General features: G+C 46.1%; 1 protein-coding gene and 1 long non-coding RNA gene across 5 annotated transcripts; both read right to left on the reverse strand.

Moving 5' to 3' along the window:
• Positions 1–325: 325 nt before the first annotated feature.
• Positions 326–14783, reverse strand: SLC25A38 (solute carrier family 25 member 38). 4 transcript variants are annotated; one of them, XM_009201148.4, is made up of 8 exons: positions 9665–11584; positions 8695–8722; positions 8468–8589; positions 7470–7554; positions 6350–6529; positions 5948–6116; positions 3398–3564; positions 326–1261 (listed from the first exon to the last, which is right to left on the reverse strand). In XM_009201148.4, exons 2-8 carry the CDS (start codon positions 8707–8709, stop codon positions 1139–1141), a joined length of 861 nt encoding a protein of 286 aa, XP_009199412.1. In that variant the 5' UTR covers positions 8710–8722; positions 9665–11584; the 3' UTR covers positions 326–1138. The 4 variants fall into 4 exon arrangements, with proteins under 4 accessions (XP_009199412.1, XP_003894691.1, XP_009199411.1 ...); XM_003894642.5 differs by lacking the exons at positions 8695–8722; positions 9665–11584 and adding an exon at positions 14353–14783; XM_009201147.2 differs by lacking the exons at positions 8695–8722; positions 9665–11584 and adding an exon at positions 14353–14546 and having other exon boundaries at positions 5932–6116.
• Positions 14784–17003: 2220 nt separating this feature from the next.
• Positions 17004–21423, reverse strand: LOC103882124. Its single transcript, XR_004182192.1, has 2 exons — positions 21331–21423; positions 17004–17229 (listed from the first exon to the last, which is right to left on the reverse strand). It is a non-coding gene; the product is annotated as an uncharacterized LOC103882124 (long non-coding RNA).
• Positions 21424–23068: the final 1645 nt, after the last annotated feature.

The following is a 23068-nucleotide window of genomic DNA, read 5'->3' on the forward strand; positions in this document are numbered from 1 at the left end:
CACCATGTTGGCCAGGCTGGTCTTGAACTCCTGACCTCATGTGATCCACCCGCTTTCGCCTCCCAGAGTGCTGGGGTTACAGGCTTGAGCCACCACGTGTGGCCTACAGACTGCATTTATATGAAGTATCCAGAAAAGGCAAATTTATGAAGACAGAAAGCCTATTAGTGGCGGCCTGAGGCTGGGAATGAGGATTAATTACAAATGGCATGAGAGATCTGTTTGGGGAATAAAAATGTTCTTAAAAAAGTGATTTATAGTAGTGGTCGCATCATTCAGTAAAGCTGTTTTTTTCTTAAAAGAAATTAGGTTTCAGGGACCTACATAGGTCAAGAACCAGCCACGCTAGAACTATTTTATTTTAGAAAAGGGTTCAGTCCATTTTTACAAGGCACAGGTAAAGAAAAAAGAACTGTGACAACACCTTTTAGGTTTTCCAAACAGCTTTCAATGATAAAGTTCAATAAATAAAGTAAAACACTTTAATTGCAGGGAAAAAAAAAATGCCAGAATTTAGAGGTAAAACAGTACAGGGGCCAAGACCAAAAAATTTTATCTGGACATTCAGAGGCTAGAAAGCCACTGTCCCATTCTCCAGAGCCTCTGAGAAGTTGATTGAGAACCAATTAAAGAAGGGCATCTGTTCCTCTCATCCTACCATCACCTCAGTCATTCTGTGACCTGGTGACAGTGACTCGTCTCCTCACATCCAGTCTTCCCTGGCTGGAGCTCCTCAGGCCCGGCAGGCAGCTTACAGCTTCTCTGGCTTTGAGATTCCTTGCCCGAGAACATACCCAAGGAGACACTGTGGTGTAGGTGCGGGGCTGAAGTGCAGCCACCTAACAGAGCTCTCCTGGGAAAATGCCTTTCCAAGTAGCCTCTCAGGGTATGCAGAGGTCTCTCCTAACACCCCAGTGTGCTCTATGTATTGGTGACATCTCTTTTGGAGATTCTGAAGGCTCAAATCAGGTCCATATATTTTCTCCTTAAAGGGATTACCGAAGGCAAAGGCAACACAATTTCTGCCTGGCTTTCCAGGTAGGACGTCATCTTACTGCAGAATAGTAAGCAGCAGCAGCAGCCCTTGGCAGAAACCAAGCAGGGCAATAGATTTCACCCTTTCCCAGACCTCTGTTGGTCAGGACTTCAGCCCCATCTTGGCCATCATCTCTTCATACACTGTCCACGCCATTGCTGCCATTAGAGTTCTGCGGAGGGCTCGGGGGATGCCACCTTGGAAGAAGCCACGTAGTCCATAGTCCTATGGTGAAAATAAATGTCAAAACTCTGGAAGCGAAGTAGCAATACAATTAATTATCCACTTGGTATCAGAGTGAGGGTCTCTGTTACCCCATGTTTAAGACTTAGTTTCTAAACTTTATGCCCAAAGTAAGAATAATGGGTCCAAGAACACAACCAAAGAACTTAAAAGTGTTTTTTCTTTTTTTTTTTTGAGACAGAGTCTTGCTCTGTCGCCCAGGCTGGAGTGCAGTGGCGTGAACTCAGCTCACTGCAACCTCTGTCTCCCGGGTTCAAGCAATTCTCCTACCTCAGCCTTCCGAGTAGCTGGGACTATAGGTGCCTACCACCACGCCCGGCTAATTTTTGTATTTTTAGTTGAGATGGGGTTTTCACCATATTGGCCAGGCTGGTCTCAAACTACTGACCTTGTAATCTGCCCACCTAAACCTCCCAAAGTGCTAGGATTACAGGCGTGCGCTACCGCACCTGGCCAAAAGCCTTTTTTTTTTTTTTGTAGTTGCTGGGCTTACCTTTTTAGGCCTGCTCTAGGGGAATTTCTTAGCTGAAAATCTTTATGCAGGGTTGCTGTGTACTTATGCAGTTTGTATACTGTACAGAAGCACTAAGCCCCAAGTAGAAAATGAAATCCAGGCAGAAACCTGCTTGCCAAGCCCGGGATCCTGGATCCAGGCTGAAGGAAAAGGTGCCTTCTTATCATTTGTCTATCAGGAGGGAGTATCCTTTTGTAATTCACTGTATGCTCTTGGTGGCCCTGTCTTCATATGAATTAAAGAAAAAATGCCCCTTCCTCCTCCCTCATAATCTGGGTTGATTTGAAATTTCACATAGAAAATATTATTTTAAAACTTTATGATTTTAGATATAGAGATAAGAACACACACTTTGGGAGGCCGAGACGGGCGGATCACGAGGTCGGGAGATTGAGACCATCCTGGCGAACACGGTGAAACCCCGTCTCTACTAAAAAATACAAAAAAGAAACTAGCCGGGCGAGGTGGCGGGCACCTAGAGTCCCAGCTACTCGGGAGGCTGAGGCAGGAGAATGGCGTAAACCCGAGAGGCGGAGCTTGAGCTGAGATCCAGCCACTGCACTCCAGCCTGGGCGACAGAGCCAGACTCCATCTCAAAAAAAAAAAAAAAAGAACACAAATTCACATTTACCTTTAGCAAGAATATCTGCTTTGTGATAACAACACATGTACACATGTTCTAAAAGAGCCAACCCAGTGGCTTATGGATAGTATACAGCTACTGTAATTTTTTTTTTTAATTTAAATAGGGTTTCCTTACATTGCCCATGCTGGTTTTGAACTCCTAGGCTCGAGGGATCCTTCTGCTTCAGCCTCCCAAAATGCTGGGATTACCAGCATGAGCCACCGTACCCAGCCTCTACCATACTTTTTATCTTCAATAATACCATTTGTCCATTTATATTAGAGCAAGCTTGTTCAACCCGCAGCCCACAGGTCGCATGTGGCCCAGGACAGCTTGGAATGCAGCCCAACACAAATTCGTAAACTTTCTTAAAACATTCTAAGATTTTTTTGGTGACATTTTTTCTTTAGCTCATTAGTTATCATTAGTGTTAGTGTATTTTATGTGTGGCCCAAGACAATTCTTCTTCCAATGTGGCCCCGGGAAGTCAAAGGACTGGACACCTGTATATTAGAGCAAACTGCTAGAATAAAACAATGTGTTTGTGTGGTTTTTTTACCCTCTGACTAAATAGTACTTTACCCTAGGTACTCTAGGTCCTCAATTAGAGTACTAATTTCACCCCGATTTCCTGATTCAGTAAGTCTGGGGTAGAGTTCAGCAATCTGCAATGTTTAACAAATATCACAGGTGTTCCTAATGTAAATGTCTCTGCCCCTCAAAAAAACATCAGTTTTGTGGTTCTCAACCTTAAAACATACATATTAAAATCACTGGGAAACATTAAAAAAAGAAGAAAAAATATGCTGGGGTTTCATGCCCCTAGACATTCTGATATAGTTGGCCTAGATTTTAACCTGGGCATGGGGACTTTTTAAAGCTCTCTAGGCAATTTTAATGTGAGTGAAGGGTAAGAACTACTGCTCTAGAAAGAGATCCTTAACCACCACAAGAACCAGTACTTATTCTGTAGTCTTACTTTGAAAATAAGTGTCACTGCTTGACCAATCCATTGAAACTTCAGTGGGTAAAGCTGCATATGAGTTTTGATAACATCTGCAGGTTGAGTTACCAGTGAGGCCAGAATACCAGCAAATATCCCACAGCTGAAATTTGTAATAGGAATAAGGGTTGCATCCACCTGGTCTGAAATAGAACAAAGGTAACATGTGGTTATGGATCTTACATTAATCAGATAAAGGTCAGTGCAAGTTGCCCATTAATTCTTCCCCAAACCAAGAAAGGTCTGGATTCAAATAAGGCTACAGATTGAAAACTTAAAGGTGCAACTAGTAAATTTATGTAGATGGAATGATGGAGTTAGAAAAGCACCTTTTTCAAAGCACCATCACAATAATTGACTCAGGCAAGAATCATTGACTGATTTTAAAACGTGGGAAAAAGGATGTTTATACAGATTCAAAGTTATCTTCCCACAAAGATACTTAGACATTACAATGGGAAAAACAGGTGACTTTTCCGGGAAGATACCTGTCAGTATCTTATCCAAGTGATAAAGTGTTACTATCACTCATAATAGGTCAAATTGATGTTACGACCCTCCCGATATAAGGCAATGAGGATACAACATCACTTATGTGGTCCTCTTGCTAAAAATCTAATCAAGAAGAAATTGCAGATAAACCCACAATGAGGTATGCAACTGGCCTATACTCTTGAAAATAAAACACAGGATTACTACGAAGTACATTATTGGGACAATTAGAGAAATGAGAATACGGACTGTAGGTTAAAGAATTGGGCCACATGCCTGTAATCCCAACACTTTGGGAGGCCGAGGCGGGTGGATCACTTGAGCCTGGGAGTTCAAGACCAGCCTGGGCAACATGGTACAACCCTGTCTCTACTAAAAATACAAAATTAGCCAGGCATGGTGGCATGCACCTGTAATCCCAGCTACTCCAGAGGTTGAGGCACAAGAATCACTTGCACCAGGGAGGAGGAGATTGCCGTGAACCAAGATCACATTGCTGCACTCCAGCCTGAGTGACAGGGCAAGACTCTGTCTCAAAAAAAAAAAAAAGTTATCTAGGTTAAACTTCCTGAGTTTCCTAAGATGGTTATATGACAGGATGTCCTTATTCGTAGGAAATAGACACTGCAGTACTCAAAAGTAAAAGGGCATCACGTTTCCAACTTACCCTCAAAGGGCAGGAAAAAAATATGTACATTGTACTATTCTTGTGGCTATTTTTGCAAGTTTATTTCCAAATACCAGATCGATTTTTTTTTTTTTTGAAACGGAGTCTCGCTTTGTCACCCAGGCTGGGGTGCTGGAGTGCAGTGGTGTGATCTCAGTTCACCGCAACCTCCATCTCCCAGGCTCAAGCGATTCTCGTGCCTCAGCCTCCCAAGCAGCTGGCATTACAGGCATGTGCCACCCATGCCCAGCTAATTTTTGTATTTTTAGTAGAGACCAGGTTTCGCCACGTTGGCCAGGCTGGTCTCGAACTCCTGACCTCAAGAGATCTGCCCACCTCGGCCTCCCAAAGTGCTGGGATTACAGGCATGTGGCCCAATTCTTTAACCTACAGTCCGTATTCTGATATTCTGATTTTGAGTGATGGGCCTCAGAAATTTTTAAAGATGGATTGAGAAGTTAAAAATTGCCCATCTATGCTTCCTTATCGCCTTAATTTTCTGTCACAAAATAAGGCTCTGACCTGCAGGGTTACACCTTCTGGTGCCTGGGTAGAAGCAGCAAATCTCCCAAGGCACTCCAGCTGTAGCTGGTTACCACGTCATGATGGCGGGCATTCTGGCATTCCTAATTAAAGGACCTTGGTTGCAATTCCTTGCTCAAATTATCCATAGACACTTTACTGCATGCAGGTTCATTCTATGGATGTGTTTCTAGCAATACCTTGTTCTACTTGGGTCGATGTTTACTGTCCACCAATTTTGTTCATGTCTAGCCCAACCTGACCTAACTGGTGGGGTGGGGTGGGGTGGGGTGGGCCTCCCCCAGTGACTGAAGTTTGGCACCTTCCTCTCCACCTAAATGGAGGGCTCAAAACTATGTTAACTGGGAACACAGCAAGGGAGATGAAAATGTTATTTTTCTTCAAACTCCTAACTTACTACTGTTTCCCAGACTTTAACAAGAATCACATCAAGTGCTTCTTGAAAAATACAGATTCCTAGGTCGTACCCCAAGGTTTCTCATCTAAGAGGCCTTGGATGGGACCCAGCAATCTTAAGATCAAATATGGGAAATATTGTTGCAGAAACTCTGCAAAGCATGCTTTATTTCCTTCCCACCCACCCTATCTTCACCCCCCAAATTATAGTGGTGTAAATACTGTTTGCCTTAATAGGATGTAAACTCCAAACGGCAGGGATCAAGTTTGTCATATCCACCTTTGCATCCCAGTTCCTGACACAATCATGATATGGCTCAGTTCCTAACACTCTGCTAAGAGAAACACATAGTCCCATATCCCAGAGAAAACGGTGAGGATCTGATAGCTCAAGGATAGCTCTTCCCCACACCTTGCTTTATCCCTACCATGGGGCACTATGTTTTTGGTCTGGTTGTAAAACATCAGGTAGATTCCTGAAAAGGGCGCATCTCGAAGGAGAGTTGCTGTCAGGCCACTGAAGAGGCCCCGGTGCCCCTCGCTGCGATAGATGCTCCTCAGGGCAGCGTAGATACTCTCATAGCCATATTTCCCACTCTGCAAAGAGAGCACAGAACCAGTGACTCACATGGAGGCGCTCCATTTGAGCACTGAACAAGCAGACTGCAGGTTATGGGGCATTACTGTGGGCTCTAATTCACATATGGCTTGGCTGACCACATCAGAGTGTATGTTAGATTACAAATCAGGAGTTGACATTGGTGGTCACTCCCCAGGAGCCCAACGGCTAAGCTGAACTATCCTGAGGCCCTAAAGCAGTCTGAACTTACCTCATAGCGCGTCTTGATTACCGTGATAGGTGACATACAGACCCCTGCAACAGAGCGAGAGCCCACCCCCAGCATGATCGACTCCAGGGCGGTTGGGGGATGGCCTCGCAAGAAATACTGCTTCAGAGAGTAGAGAGTGCCAAAGTAGATTCCAACGCCAGGGACACATCTCACAATGGACTGCAGAGAAGGTCAGAAAGAAAAGAAAATCAAAGACCAAACACTTTAAGTATTGTCTCAGCTGGGTTTTCCCAAAAGACCCCAAGATGATTCGCATGTAAGTACTTTGTTTAAGGTATGGAAGGAACACCAATAGGGAAGTGGGGGACATAAGACAGGAGAGAAGGCAGTCAATAAAGGATGTTATAAAGCCAGTTACTTCTATGGGCAACTAAATCCCACTGAGGAACTCTGGGAATCAGTGTAGAACACACCTCAGAGTTACTCCTCCAACTGAGCGGGGAGGGACATGGGATTTTAAACACCAACTCTCGTCTTTCAGTGGTTGAGGACTCTGTGGGTTTGGAAATACACACTGCTTTGGGTTAGGAAATCAATATCACTTCTGTGATCTCCTTGCTAAAAATGTAGAACTAAATCTAATCACAAAGAAACTGCAAAGAAACCCACAGTGAGTTATATAACTGGCCTATACTCTTGAAAACAAAACATAAAATTATTCTGAAGTACACTACTGGGATAATAGAGAAATCAGTATATAGATTTCTGATTTGGGTTTGGGCTGGGCACTAATTCCTTAGTGTGGGTCCCTAAGGCCAGAAAAAGCCTTTGAGCAAAGAAATGCTGGTGTGGAGGTACCATCCCACTTTTACTGAAGCGATTAGGGCAAGGGCATTCTGACAGGTGGGACATTAGGTACCTCTGCTGTAGAGACTATGCTGCCCTAATAAATCACATCTAAGCATAATGTGCAGATGCAACATATCCCTGAGCCTTCAAACAGAAGTTAGTGGTAGTATGAGAGATGGGTAGGAAGATCATGTAGGTACTCCCTCCACTTCTGACTCTCACATATTCTTAAGAGCTGGTAAGGTGGATGAGAAATGGCTGGTTATCAAGGAGTGGGTGCAAGAGAACCTAGATCCAGATGGCAGCTTACAGGGGACATCCCTTTCCAAAGGCCCAAAAGACTCTCCGTGCGAACCACCTTCAAGAGTACAGCCAACATCCCAACACGTCTAGACCTGAAAGCAGACAAAATGGAGACAGGAAGGAAAAAATCACTCAGATCACTTCCTCATAAAACAATTTCCCACTCAAAGACTTCCTTTATAGATTCATTTTTAGGACACTTAACAATCTCTACAATGCACCTTGGAGATACTCTATGTGTTCCTAGGTTGGCACACACATATTTGCTTATCCATTTATACTGCAAGGAGTGGGATTACCTCCTTTTTTTATGTACATTTTGCATACTTCCCACAGCACAGAGCTCAATATCCGGGCACAAAACAGACAATACAGGCTGGGTGCAGTGGCTCATGCCTATAATCTCAGCACTTTGGAAGGCTGAAGTGGGCAGATCACTCGAGGCCAGAAGTTTGAGACCAGCCTGGCCAACATGGCAAAACCCCATCTCTACCAAAAATATAAAAATTAGCTGGGTATGGTGGTGAGCACCTCAATCCCAGCTACTTGGGAGACTGAGGCAGGAGAATCACTTGAACCTGTGAGGCAGAGGTTGCAGTGAGCCGAGATCGCACCACTGTACTCCAACCTGGGCAACAGAGTGAGACTCTGCCTCAAAAACCAAACAAAAACAAACAAAAAAAACCCAGATAATACTGATGTTATTTCCAGAAAATCCCCTGCTACTCTAATGCCAGGCAATCTAGTTATAACACAATAACACAAGCTAACACAATGAAGTGTAAATGTCACTGAGGCAGATTCCAGGAAGCTGCTCAGGAAAGGACCCCATTTAATTAAAAAGAAATGTCAAATATAAAAACAATTCAGAGAACATATGATTGGGCATGGCCTGTGTTTCTCTCTGAACATCCAACAGAATGGAAGTTGACTTAACACAGTAGAGATATTCCTGTGTCTGAAAAGTTGCTGAAATCAGCTCCCCCAATGAAATGCAGGGCCTACCCATGATCTGAGGGCTGGAGGGTTTGCAGGCGTGTTTTAAGGAGATCCAGAGGTTGGAAAAGGAGGGTAGAACAGGTCCCACTGATGGAGCCACACAGGAAAGCCTTGATCACTGGATGTAACTGCAGGACAAGACAATATTGTGTCAGTAGCTCTGCCTGTGTGAGCCTCACCTTTCTCCACACCTGATCAGCGAATTCCTTTATAATGGTCTCTTCGAAACTTACCTGGTGGTGCTTCATGTTTTCTTCATACCTCGGAGAAGGGAAAAGTATAGCCAGAAATTTAAAATACTGGAATGTTGTTGAGGACACTGTAGGCTGCAAGAGGTATCTCTGGTCTTAGTATTGCTGATACACATATTGCTCAGTGGGAGCAAAACTATTTCCATGCCACTGACCGCTCTTCCCTATTTCTTCTGACTCAAAAAGTTACTGGTCATCTCCCTATGTTTGCAAAAGCAAAGTCAATTGAATGTAGTGCTTTCACTTTGAACTGATGATGTGCAGGCTCCCTTCACTGTAAGACCTATAGGTATTTATAGGACCAAAACAATTTATAGGACCAAGCCAAAGCAAATGAAACCTTAAGCTCAACCACTGTGTAAAATTAAGTGCCACTTCCTGTAGAACCTAGTATTTCCTTCATTTAAAACTTTCCCCTTCTCTTAAACCATCCAGCTCACTGGGCCCTACACAGATCACACAGTCCTACAGACCAGTAGCCTCTCCTGGCTTTGCTGCCTCTCCTTCAACCCATGAATCATCATACACACTGGCTAATCTACAGACACCACCTGGAAGGGTGGAACTCCTTCAAAGACTAAATGCATCTCCCTTAAGCGTGTTCCAGGAGCTGCATGTTCCAGGAGACGCAGCTTCCAGCACCGGCGTTACCATTACAGGACAGCATCCTCTTTGTAGACCCCTAGAACCCAGTAGTATCACAAATGACTGTGGAAAAAGTACTTAAAATCCAACCAGTGACCTTCTTCCCCTTACTTCCCCTTCCCTAAAATAAATAAATAAATAAATAGCTATCTTCTCCGAAAATGCTTGGCAAATTCATCCCCAAAGACTCTTCCTTTATTAAGTGGCATCTGCACTATTATTTTTAAATAAGTGATACTTTGTGGCCCTAAAACATTAAGATGAATATATATAAAGTTTCCATTATACACATCACATAACTATTTACCTGAAACTGAAATGTGTGTAATCTGCGGTATTTGCTTAACAGAGAAGAGAGTGCATCTCAAATTCCACCAAAGGAGCCAGTTATAACTGGAATTCCTCATAAGACTGTTGGAGGCAGAGGGTGGGGGGAACTAAGTCAGGTCATTAAAAACTGGAGTTTACAACCACGATCCAATAACTTGTGAAGTACCAAAGGGTAGTCTGATAAGACAACAGGTAAAACCAAGTAAGGTGTGCATATTTCAGCAAGTCTGTATCCACATCGACTCCCTCTCCCCAAGAGGTGTCCCGCTGTTCTGCCAACCAATATTCCTATGAGTTCTGTGTTTCTAGTCTCTCCCAAGACTTTGTGGCATTAATGAGCCCCGTTTCTTCACACACTGGGCCTCTCGCTCCCACTGGCATCTCCTCTTCTGCCAGGCAACAGGCTCCAAAGCGTCCATCTTTCCAGCCTGATGCTACACCATCTCCACTTGCTCTGTGCCAGTCCCTCCGCAGGCCCCCCCCCGGTTTGCTATCCAGCTAAATCTCCTCCACTAACACAGCCTCTGAGGGCTCACCAAGCACCTGCTGTACCCCAGGACCCCATTCCTGTCCCTGTCCTTATCTTACTTGGCCTCTCTGGTACATGCCATATGGCTGAGTGCCTCTCCTCGCAGTTTCTGGTTTCTCTCTCCTTCTCCTCCTTGGCCTGCCCTTCACATAGGACTGCTCCTCTTATCTCCTTTCAGAGTAACCTCACCCATACCCAGGCTTCACACACATGCTAGTTACGCCCACATCACCAGCTCAGGTCAGCCTCTCCCCGGACTCTGCTAATGTCTCCTTGTTTTCCCTCAAATGGCCCACAGGCATCTCAAATTCAACATGTCCAAAATGGAAACCTGGTCAACAGTTCTTCTGCACTTGCCTCTTCTCCAGTCCACACGGGGATACTCCAGGAATCCAGGTTGGAAACCTCAGAGACACATAAAACTCACCAGCCTGCTGCTTCATGACCAAGTCCCACTGACCACGCCCTCAGTCTTCCCAGTCTGGCCTCCACTGATCCATCCTAATGACCTCTGCAGCAGTCTCCAACCTCAACTATGCCAACCCACCCTCAACTCTACTCCCAGAGTAGCACTGGGCAAGGCATCTATAGACACCACCTCAAAATCTCATAGCATCTTATGAGCTAGGTATTTTAAACTCATTTTACAGATTAAACTGGAGCTCACAGAAGTTACAAATGTGTCCTATGTCACAGGGATTGAAGCCACTGGCCAGGACTTAAAGTTCATACTCTTTTCACCATACCACCCAGTCTAAAGTGAAAATCCAGGACACTTAGGCCACTCAGGGCATTCCACTATTCACCATCACTCCCTCCTTGCAATGCTCTCTTCCTTTGGCTTCAGAGATTAATACTGTCCTGGTTTTCCTCCCACTTCTCTGGCCTCTCCCTTAAATGAACCATACTTCCATGGCTCTTTATCCACTTCCAGGGGTTCCATTTCCACCCCCCTCCACACTCTCAACCTCTCACTGGAGCTCAGTCTCACACAGTCACTTACTCAGATGTCCCACGGCCACCTCAGATGACACTTCCAAACCTGAACTTTTCTCCCACACCTCCAACCAGCTCCTCCTTCAAGGTGCCCTGTCCCAGTGAATGCCCTGCCATTTCTCGAGCCACCCAGCCAGAAACCTGAGCACTATCCTTGGACTTGGCCTCTCCACACTTGCTCACTCTACCTCCAAAACAGCTCTCAAATCCACCAATCCATTCCAGCTGAGAATCCTGTTATCTCCTGCCTTGGTGACTGCCATTACTTTTTTACTCATTTGTCATCTATATGACCCCTCTAATCCACTCTTTACCCTGCAGCCAGAGTCATCTTTTGTTTTACTATTTATTTACTTATTTAGAGACAAGGTCTTGCTCTGATGCTTAGGCTGGAGTGTAGTGGCACAATCATGGCTCACTGCCAACCATGACCTCTCAGGCTCAGGTGATCCTCCCACCTCAACCTCACGAACAGCTGGGACTACGGGTGTGTGTCACCATGCCCAGCTAATTTTTTTGTAGAGATGGGGTTTCGCTATGTTGCACAGGCTGGTCTCAAACTCCTGGACTCAAGCAATCTGCCCACCTCTGCCTCCCAAAGTGTTAGCATTACAGGTGTGAGTCACTGTGCCCAGCCTGAGTCAGCTTTTAATACTACAAATTTGATCACACTGCTTTCAGGAATAAAACCCTTCAATGAAAGATAATGTTTTGTGAAATCTGAAGTTACTAGCTTAAAAACAAGACCAAAAAAAAAAAAAAAAACAAAAGATGGAATAAAAATACAAGTAATGACAAACGTATTAGGAGCTACAGAGTATCCCACAAATTTGTCATTAATACTCATTGAATTATAATTTTAAAAAGCCCAACCAAACCAACACCCTTTAATTGGTTCATATTCCTCTCAGGATAAAGTCCAAACTGCTGGTTGCAAGGCCTTTCATGTATCACAGGGCTCCTGCTTACTGTTTTGTTTTGGCCTATGTTCTCACCTTCCCACTAACACACTCTGCAGCCATACTGGAGGACTCCACCTTACTTTCACCTCTGAAAACTGACATGTAGTTATGCCCTAGCTCCCCTCTAGCTCCCCAACTCCCCCACGTCCAAGTTCAGTGCCTCTCCTTCCGGCTTCTGCAGCAGCACCTGTCCCCAGCTCCCTTATGACTGCGTGTCCAAGACAGAATGGTCACAACTCCTGCCTGTCTTGTTCATGGTGATATCTCAAGAACTGACCTTGGAGCCTGGTGCACAGTAGGTGTTCAGCAGTGACAACAGAATGAATCTTGCCACCTAACAGGAAACCTAAAGCTCTCCCTTTGAGTGCAATCCCACAGGATAGGGCTCGGTGGGTCCTGCATGGCTCATCCCAGGATAGGTTAATCTCCTCCACCTCTCTCCAGGCCTCTTGCTCCAGCAAGGCCATAGGAATGACCTGCAGTTAGTTTCTGGGCAGTTCTCCTAGGGGCTGCTGCCCCAGTGCTCACACAGGTGTTGTGTGGAATTTGTTTTAAAACAAATTTGCTGCTGTCCTTCACCTTCCCACCCTTGATTGCAGGAAATATCTTCCTAACATCTTTTATTTCACAGCACAGTGATTAGACATGTTACTTTGTACTTTTCCAAGTCCATTAGCACAGAGCAGATGTTATTTATACTAGCAGTACAGATCAACCTCTAATAGGCAAAAACAAGACAAGACAACAACAACAACAAAAACCATTCCAACAGGTAATATTGAATGGTCTTAAGATTTTTGTCAATGGTGAATGGCACACATCCTTTGCAAGTGAACTTAATTTTCAAAAAGTAGCTCAAGGCCAGGCGCGGTGGCTCACACTTGTAATCCCAGCACTTTGAGAGACCGAGGCGGGAGGGTCACTCGAGGTAAGCAGTTCAAGACCAGCCTGGCCAACATCACCCCCTCTACTAAAAATACAAAAATTAGCGAGGCGTGGTGGCTCACGCCTCTAATCCCAGCAACTTGGGAGACTGAGACAGGAGAAATGCTTGAACCCGGGAGTCAGAGGTTGCAGTTGAGCCGAGATGGCGCCACTGCACTCCAGCCTGGGCGACAGGGCAGGACTCCGTCTCAAAAAAACAAAAAAAACACAACACCTCAAGGATATTCAAGGCAAATAAAAAAGTAGTTTCTTTTTAAGGGGAGAAAGAAGAGGGCAAAAACAATAATACGCACACAAAGGAAATAAGTAGCACATAAGAGTGCGAACTGGATCCACAAGCAATTCCTACTGCCCTGATAAAAGTATCCTAAGTCCAATTCACTTCTGGAGGCGAGGGCTGGAGAGCCCTGAAAAAGATAAGCAGGTTTTCAAAGACGTCAACGTTAAGTCGCCACTGCCGCCGTCTCCGCCTTTAAGGATAAAAAAAAAAAAAACAAAAAAAAACAAAAAAAAACGTCGCATTTTGCCCCTACCTCGGGCGCAAGACCTCAGAGGGAGAGCCGCGGCTTCTGCCTGGGCCCCAGGCCTTCAGCGTCTAAGGCCGGGCTGCACCCCGACTCCACCCACCAGGCAACCACTCCGCCAGCCCCGCCTCCGCCTCCACCAATAGCGGCCCGGCGGCCCGGCCACGGCGACCAATCGAACGCCGGAGGAACCGTGGGGTCGCCAGGTGACCACGCGCTGTCCCAACGGACCGGAAAGTTGGCACTCAGAGGTGCCGCCACGCCTGGCCGGCAGGTATTAGCGCCGCGGCCTGCGGGAGCACAGCCATACCGGGCAGCTTGCGGCGGCATCAACGGCTTCTCAGCTTCAGCGCTATTACCAGGCCTTGTGACGGTCCCAAATCTGCCCGGGTGCCCTCCCACCTCCGCCACTCCTGGCAGCCTACTCGCACCTTGTAGGGGCCGCGCGGACACACTCCCCGGCACGCGCCCCGCCTAGGCCTCGGCAATTCCTCCCTCTACCGGGACATCGGCCCTGCCCGCAGCTCCTGGCCTCTCCTCACTCCCCGCCCCCTTCGCAATCCCATTAGTCAAAACTCCTCTCCTGCCCCATCCTCAACCCTGAGCGCACCTTGGGGCGCGGAAAAGGGTCGCGAGGCTTAGTAAAGCCCCGAATTCTCCTGCCAGAGCTCGCGGTTCGGTCCCCTGCCCTTCCCCGCAGTGCCCTCACCATAAGCGTTTCCACCGTGTCTCCGACATCTTGGGGTTGCAGCAGCGACTGACGTGAGTTCTGAATCATTGGAGATGGGGCCCGCGAGTGCTCTGGGCCCAGGGTGCCGTCGACGGGAGCTTGGGCCCAGCCCTGGAGGCCTTGAAGAAGGCGAGGGGATGGCGCTAGCCCGGCGAAGCGCTTTAAGCCGAGGGCTCTCTTACGTCTGCGCCTGTAAGCACGCAGCCGCCGGGGTTCAGAGCTTGCTAGTCCAGGAGCTGCGGGCGCGGAACAATCCCGCCGCGGGAATTACGCGCCGCCCTTCACCGGCGCCGCACACTCCGCGGCTCTGCTCTCCTGCCCATCCTGCCCCGCCGCAGGAGATGAGGTTCTGTGTATCCGGGGATGGAGGAAGCGCCGGAGGAACTCTGTAGAAGAGGAGATTTCGCTTCCGGGTGGGACGCTAGTCACGTGAGGGTGTTCTGAGCGCTACCTGGTGAAAACGCCCAGAACTGCAGGGTCCGCGCTTCCCTGAACCCAGAGCTTAATGGGGCGTCCGCGGGGAACTTTGCTTTTGCGTGGAAGATCTGAATGTATTTACAATCCAGACTTGGTCTACCCAGTAAGGCAGCCACTAGCCAACGGGGGCTATTGATTTATTAATTGATACATTAATTTTAATTATTTTATGTTAAAAACCGTAGTGTGGAATGCTTTCTCCTTAAACAGGCTTTTGTTTTCTTTTCAGGACCATATTTCCCTTTAAATGCTGAAAATTTAGTGTAGGAATTGATATGTACTGTATGCATAAACCACACGCTGGATATCTAAGACTGGTGAGGTAAAATCTCAATTTTTATATGTTGGAATTATATTTTGGATATATCGGGTTATATGAAATATATTATTAAAATTAACTTCAGGCAGGGGGCAGTGGCCCAGGCCTGTAATCTCAGCACTTTGTGAGGCCTAGTCTGGAGGATTGCTTGAGGGAGCCAAGGAGTTCGAGACCAGCATGGGCAACAAAGCAAGGCCCCCGTCTGTAAAACAAATAATAATAACTTCACGTAAGTTCTTTTTAAATGTGGCTAGTAAAACATTTAAACTTTAACACATGGCTCCCATTACATTTCCGTAGGACAGCGCTGGTCTAGTTGGTTAAAATTCTGGTTTATTGCTCACCTGGAATCTGTCAATGGCTTTTTTGGTCTCCCAACTTTCCGTTATGCCTGTCTGGCTGATCCATGGAAAAGCATTACTGCTGGGATCCTGACACTCCTGTTGAAAATGCAGGCATACACTTTCAGTGGCCCTGGTAATGTGCAGAATAAAGTCCAAGCTTTTCATGGCAACCTTCGCTACTTTCCACATTCATTCATTACCCAAGAACTAGATCAGAAAAGAAACTGATGACTTAGGGAGCAATATAATATTTTTTGAGGCTTCATTCCTGTGCTGCTGAGGTACATAGAACAGGCAAGAAAGGGGTCCCAGAGGAGATTATTCCCAGAGAGTATTAAGGAAAGTATAAACATTTAAAAAAAAAAAAAATTCACAGGCCGGGCACGGTGGCTCATGCCCGTGATCCCAGCACTTTGGAAGCCCGAGGCGAGGCGGGCGGATCATGAGGTCAGGAGAGTGAGACCATCCTGGCTAACACGGTGAAACCCTGTCTCTACTAAAAATACAAAAAATTAGCCGGATGTGGTGGCGGGCGCCTGTAGTCCCAGCTACTGAGGAGGCTGAGGCAGGAGAATGGCGTGAACCTGGGAGGTGGAGCTTTCAGTGAGCTGAGGTCCACCACTGCACTCCAGCCTGGATGACAGAGCGAGACTCCATCTCAAAAAACAAAACAAAACAAAACAAAATTATAAACCTGCCTGGTGATTGAATACTTTGCTACCCTTTGTTCTAAACTGCAAGGCTCATTTTCTTTGTGCAATGTTGATGTTGATAACTGTGCACTGAAACTTCTTTTTAAAGGAAGACCTAATTCCACCCCGACACCAGTCCCTGCTTCACTGATTCCATAAGACAAGAATTCCTACTTTTGAGATATCATGGGTTGGCGTATTTTAGAGACTGCTCTTGGCCACTCTGGGTGTGGGAACACAGGTGGGATCTAGAGTGAAAGCCGGCCCTCCACTCCCTCACCCTTCCAGGTATGCCTGCTTGGCTATGGGCTCAGAAGAAATGGGCTAGCTTTCAAGGGTGGTAGCTGGCAGATTTCCCTCCTCTGTATCTGCTCCTGCCATGCTTACTCATAACTCTAAAGCCCACAGGCCCTTCTTTTCCCACATCTCCTCCCCTGGATGTTTGTGGGGATGCAGAGATATATAATGATCATGGGGAAAAAGCATCACCCATTGGCAGATGAGTGGGGGTTTTGGAGTAGTACTTACTTAATGGTAAGGTTGGAGTGAATTTTTTTAAAAAAGAAAACATTGTGTGTGACTTTAATTCAAAACAAGGTCATTAGCATAAGGCAAGCCTTAGTGGATTTATCTACAGTCAAGGGAAGGTGATTTGGCTCTTATGACCTAACTTCCCCCAGTTACACACTGGTCCCTGAAAGACCCAAAGTGGCCCTTGTTTTCTGTATTGTATGATCAGGTTACATGATATTGTAGACACCCTCTACCCAGGAAGAAATACACATGTATCAGTTTGGATACATGACCTCCTCTTAAAACTTTATTCACAGCAAGTCTTGACATCTGGAGGAGTTTCTACCATCCAAGAAGGAAAAGACTAAGGTCCACATGGGAAGCTGGAGGTGAATGGGAGGGACAGAGGCTGCCCAAATAGCAGCTTTGGTTTCCTGTCTGCCTGTCAGAGCAGGAGGAGGTGGGCCTTGCAGCGCCTTGCATCTGTGTCGCTTCATTTGTAAGAAGATGACTGAAATAGTGAAGAGCACACAGGTAAATCGCTGCCCCCACCCCCATGTTTCCAGCAGACCAGCTCAGCAAGATCTTTCTACCTGCCTAGAGCCAAAGCTGCTTCTGGAAATATCTAAATTTTCTCTTCTACTGATGCCAAAACAATGAGTCCAGTCTTTGCCTTTTGGAAACCAATAGGGGATTGAGAGGGGAGATACCATGCATTCTCTCTACCACAACCTCCCTCACCACCCATCTTCATCAGTCTCTATGCGTACTGGCCTCTCAGGTCTAATGGGCATCTTATGATGGTCTTTGTCCTATAACTAATGGAGGCTCCTCTCTATCTGAACATCTGCTCCCATCCTAAACACATACAACCTGAAAGAGAAGCCTTAAGAGTCTCCAAGGGCACTGTCTTCACCAGTGGGGGAAGCCACTCTCTGCCTGATCACAAGGATGGGTGAATACTGCAGAAAAAAGGGAATTCTAATGGCTTTACCCGGAAGCTTCTGCAAAGAGGATGATCCTGTCACTGCTTTGGGCTTCACAAGAAGGAAACGCTTTTCTTCCTTCTGTGCCAGTGAATGTTGCCTGTAACCTTACCCCTGAGCCAAGGGTGATGGTCTGCGAGAGAACAGTAAGTTAGGGCGGCTTACAAGCTGGTATCCGAGGGACGGGCAGGTGGCTCTGTGGGGTGGACTGTGTTCCTGCAGGAATGGGGTCTTCACATTCTACTCCAAGGACCAAGTAGTCAGGGCCAGTGGAAGGGAGAGGAGCCATTGTGCGTGCCCAGGTGGTGTGGTGTTTTGTGTTTTGTCATATGGAAGCCACAAGTCACTCCGTCAATATTTTGACAAACCAGTTCCCCATCTTCTGGAAAAAATCAAACTCTTCTTGTTTTCTTCCTTTCTTCACAATGAGGAAATGGGCAACATTTTGGCTAAAAGTTTATAAACATAAGCACATATTTTCTGGTCACAAATCTTCTAGGTCCTGATTGATCTGAATTTCCCACAGGGGTGAGCAGGACCCACTTGTGGTTTGCTTATAGCTCTATCCATATGTGGAAGGTTTTCTTTTCTTTTTTATTGAGATGGAGTTTCACTCTCGTTGCCCAGGCTGGAGTGCAATGCTGTGATCCCAGCTCACCACGACCTCTGCCTGCCAGATTCATGCAATTCTCCTGCCTCGGCCTCCTGAGTAGCTGGGATTACAGGCATGTGCCACCACGCCCGGCTAATTTTGTATTTTTAGTAGAGACAAGGTTTCTCCATGTTGGTCAGGCTGGTGTCAAACTCCCGACCTCAGGTGATCCGCCCGCCTCAGCCTCCCAAAGTGCTGGGATTCCAGGCATGAGCCGTCGCGCCCGGCCAGGTTTTCTTTACCTTTGGCAGAATGACGTTATTTATAAGCAAGCATCTTGTGTAACAGTCAGTTTTATGTGTCAGCTTGGCTAGGCTATAATGCCCAGTTTTCAATTAAACAATAATCCAGGTGTTGCTCTGAAGGTATTTTGTAGATGTGGTTAACCTCTATAATCAGTTGACTTTAAGTAAAGGAGATTATCTTTCATAATCCAGATGAAAGATAATCAGGACACATATTTCCCTGACAGATACACCTTGTTTTCCCTCCTTAAAGGGTAGAGGCTATCTCCTGCTCTTTTCTGTGTGTCCTTGAGAGACCACTGAGGCAGAGTAATGCTGTAAAAAGAAAGTGGACTTTGGAATCAGGCACTGATTCTGTATTTGATCCTGGCTTTGTCACCTGCTAGCTGTGTATTCACCTCAACTTTCTTGTTTGTTTGTTTTGAGATAAGTCTTGTGCTATTGCCCAGGCTGGAGTACAATGGTGTAATCTCAGCTCACTGCAACCACCGCCTCCTGGGCTCAAGCGATTCTCATGCCTCAGCCTCCTGAGTAGCTGGGATTACAGGTGCACGCCACCACGCCCAGCTAATTTTTGTATTTTTAGTTAGAGATGGGGTTTCACCATGTTCTCCAGGCTGGTCTCGAACTCCTGACCTCAGGTGATTGCCTGCCTTGGCCTCCCAAAGTGCTGGGATTACAGATGTGAGCCACTGTGCCTGGCCAGTTTATGGGCCTTCATTAGAGGTCAAAAGTGAAGCCTCCCATATATAAAATTAAATATTTAGGGTAGATTCAGTGGCTCAGGCTTGTAATCCCAGCATTTTGGGAGGATGAGGCAGGAGGATCTCTTGAGCCCAGGAGTTCAAGACCAGCTTGGGCAACGTAACAAGACCTTATCTCTACAAAAATAAAAATAGTAGCCGGGTATGGTGGAATGAGCCTGTAGTCCCAGCTACTCAGAAGGTGGAGGCAGGACAGTCTCTTGAACCCAGGAGTTCCAGGCTGCAGCAAACTCTTGACTGCACTCCAGGCTGGGTGACACAGCAAGACCCTGTGTCTGTTTTTTTTTTTTTTTTTTTAATTCCACATACTTACCAAACATCTGCATTTTTACGAAAAATCTCAAAGCAGGATTTCTAATGACAGATTAGGTATGTAAATTAGAAGTCTTCCCGCTAGCCCCTTTGTCTCTTAATGCGTGGCACTCCATCATCTGCCATTCTTTCCCATCCACTCTCTTTCACCCAGTCAGAAGCTTCGCTCAAACTGACCACTAGAGGGAACATGTGTCCTGTCCCCAACAGGGTTCTGGGTCCTGGCCTCAGTTGTCTATAAATTACCTGATAGTCCCACTGGCATTGTCACTGAGCTACTGGCCTTGGGCATACCAGGGTGAAGGCACTGTTCCTTAGTCCCAGATGCTGCCCCTTTCCAGTTTCTCAGTTATGCTTTATCTGTCTGGTCTATACAGGAGACCAGCTGTGATGGGAAAGTATAAGGAGATGCCAGGAGTGGCTTCAGATAGAAGTGGAGAGAACACTGAACTAAAAGTCAGGAGTTTCTGATGATTGTCCAATATCTTGACAAAAAAATCATTGTCACCTCTCTAGGCCTCAGCTTTCTCATGTGTAAGATGAGGGCCTTGAACTAAGTGACTCCAAGTTCCTTTTCTGGGCTAATATCATATGAATCTGAGATCATGATCTCCAGACTCCCTTGGTCCTGACTTTCAGGCTAATGCAAGCCACAGAGGAGATATAGGAGATAGACTGGGGCACAGATTGCATTGAGGAAAATGCATATGCATAAACAAAGTTTTGCCAACAGTTCTGTATTCTTTAGAGCACCCCTGCAAGCCCAGTTAAACACTACTGATGTAGGGGGTTTCAACATACCAGGGACAGCTTTAGCAATCTTAGCAAGGTCTGCTTCTTTAAGGAATTGCACAGAGCACCAACAACCTGGAAGTCTTGTCCATGACCCATCCACAGTCTTCTCCATAAACTCATTATATAGCCTCACCATGATGGGGCTCTAGCTGGCATTGAGGAGGGAGTAATCCTTTGTATCAGACTGGAGGTGGCTACTGCTTGAGACCTGATAAGTCCAAAAGAGGTGGTGGACTGTCCCCGGTATTCCAATTTGACTCATTCATTCAAGCATTTACCTAATAGATGAGTCTGTTTTCATCTCTCAGAGCAGGTACAAATGCCCAGAGGTAAGAGAGAGCATGTCAGATTCCTAGAACTGTAAATGTGGAAATGTCTAGTAGGAGGGAAGGAATGGAAGGGAGGAGGCCAGAGGGAGAGCCTGGGGCCCTCCATCAACCATGTAGGAGTATGTAGGCTTTATGCGAAGAGGTTTAAGCAGGAGAATGAAAGGGTCAGTTTGGCATGTTAGAAGGATTTCTGCACACGGGAAGTTACAAACTGGTCAAGGAGGAGCCTTGCTAATATACAATTCAAAGTCACATTCTTTCCCCTGCCTGTTTCCTTTCAGCTTCCAGCTCCTCTATGCCTCCCTCTCCTGCTCCCCAGGTCCTTCAGGTTCTGCTTCTAAGATGGTTCACCTTGTTTGACTATGTGGTTTATTTTATCTACTTACTTTCCTATTACAATCAGAAGGCTCAACCAGAGACTCCCTTTTCTGGGAGACAGAGTAGATGATTGAGTCCAGATAGCTAGCCCTCCCCACTGGGAATTTTGGATAATCCATTATATGACAACACCTTGTTTTTTATCTTCTACCTGGTTATTGTTTGAATTCACTGGTGCCAATCCGTCCTTCCTGTTCCTGGTACAGTTTCTACTTTTTCTGGTGCATTAATCAGCACTCACAATTCCTCTGCCATATCTTCCTACAGCATGAAGATGGAAAAACATGAAAAACTTCTTAAGTGCCGCATAAACAGACAAGCTCACCAAAGAATGAGGATTAAAGGGTGAAGAATGATCGGCCAGGTCATTGCCATTCTACAGGATTCTGTAGAACTAGTAAGTGGATACGGTAGGGTATTTGGTCAGTCTCTTAAAACTTTTTTCTGATAATATCACCCACTTTCACTGTATCATAACCATCTCTAGAATATCAAATGTTTCTAGAATGTAAATTCGAGGCAACACCACCCTCCCTGCAGATTGCTGTGCAAACTGCAGGGAGACAACTGTTTCTCAGTTAAATATGAGATAGGACCACTGGCTCAATACCTGCCAGGCAAGCATTAAGATCACTTGTTCATCTGATCAACAAAACTTCTCCAGTTTGAGCCCAAAGAATTTTTTTAGCAATGATTATATTAACGAAGCCTGGACTGAAATCTTTTTTGGGATGAAGTTACTCATGTCATGACAGCAGTGACTCCAGCCCTACCAAATCCAGCTGGGTGGGAGCAGGTGGGATCCGAGATCAGGAGGGACAATCTAGAAATTCTTGATTGAGCTAAATCTCACCAAAATACAAAAATTAGCGGGGCGGGTGGCGAGAGCGCCTGTAGTCAAACTACTGGGCTGGGAGGCAGGAGGAGTAAAGTGAACCCAGGAGGCCAAAACACGTGGGCTTGAGATGGGGCCTCAAAGCTGGTGATGAGCACAAGAACTGTCTCAAAAAAAAGAAATGAAAAGGTTGGCATCCGGTTGTTGTGCCATAGCACTTAAAATTCACCTAATTCCTTTTTAAGTGCCTACTTTTTTTTTTTCCATCCAAATATCTTTTTTCTTCTTTTACGGGATGAGTCTCGCTCTTGTTCCCCACACTGGAGCGCAGTGGCGTGATCTTGGCTCACTGCAACCTCCACCTCCTGAGTTCAAGCAATTCTCCAGCTTCAGCCTCCCGAGTAGCTGGGATTACAGACACCTGCCATCATGCCCGGCTAATTTTTGTATTTTTGTAGAGATGGAGTTTCACCGTGTTAACCAGGCTGGTCTTGAACTCCTGACCTCAGGTCATCTGCCTGCCTCAGCCTCCCAAAGTACTGGGATTACAGGCATGAGCCACTGTGCCCGGCCTAGAAAATATCTTATTAAAATGTAACTGCTGCTTTCCCCCCAGGTGCTACTGCTCAGATTTGCTTTCCCCAATTCTACCCACACTAGGGTTTGGCAATTCAACTTTCCCACATCAGAAATGTTCAAGAGAAACTAGAGGATGGCTACAGAGTCAGTAAGAGTGAAGGGACCTCTAGGTACTGTCTCTTAGCCCTTGGTGGCCTCAGTTTGAGAGCCTTACTCCTCAAAATAGGCTAACAGAGCCAAGTGTAATGAGCATCTTCTAAGAATCAGGAGCCTTGGCCCTAAGTCTTCATTTTACCAATATCTGCTGTGGCCTTGGGCAGGCCAACTTGCATTTCCAGGCCTTTGTTTCCTCATCTGTCAAAGGAGAGCAGCAGATCGAATACTATCTAAGGTATCAGCTCTCTCATTCTGGGCTCTATGACCAGCCTCGGCTGCCCAGCATCTGGCGATGAGGATACTCACAGTGATGAGCTGG

The sequence above is a fragment of the Papio anubis genome, chromosome 2 (assembly GCF_008728515.1).
Source record: "Papio anubis isolate 15944 chromosome 2, Panubis1.0, whole genome shotgun sequence".
In the NCBI taxonomy this organism is placed as follows: domain Eukaryota; kingdom Metazoa; phylum Chordata; class Mammalia; order Primates; family Cercopithecidae; genus Papio; species Papio anubis.

Excerpts from the sequence above, each read along its gene's own strand:
- SLC25A38 (XM_003894642.5), bottom strand. The coding sequence starts at position 14,421 with ATGATTCAGAACTCACGTCAGTCGCTGCTGCAACCCCAAGATGTCGGA. Across the intron at positions 6,117-6,349 it reads TAATCAAGACGCGCTATGAG|AGTGGGAAATATGGCTATGA; the intron begins GTAAGTTCAGAC and ends CTCTCTTTGCAG. Across the intron at positions 3,565-5,947 it reads CAAAAACATAGTGCCCCATG|ACCAGGTGGATGCAACCCTT; the intron begins GTAGGGATAAAG and ends GTTCTATTTCAG.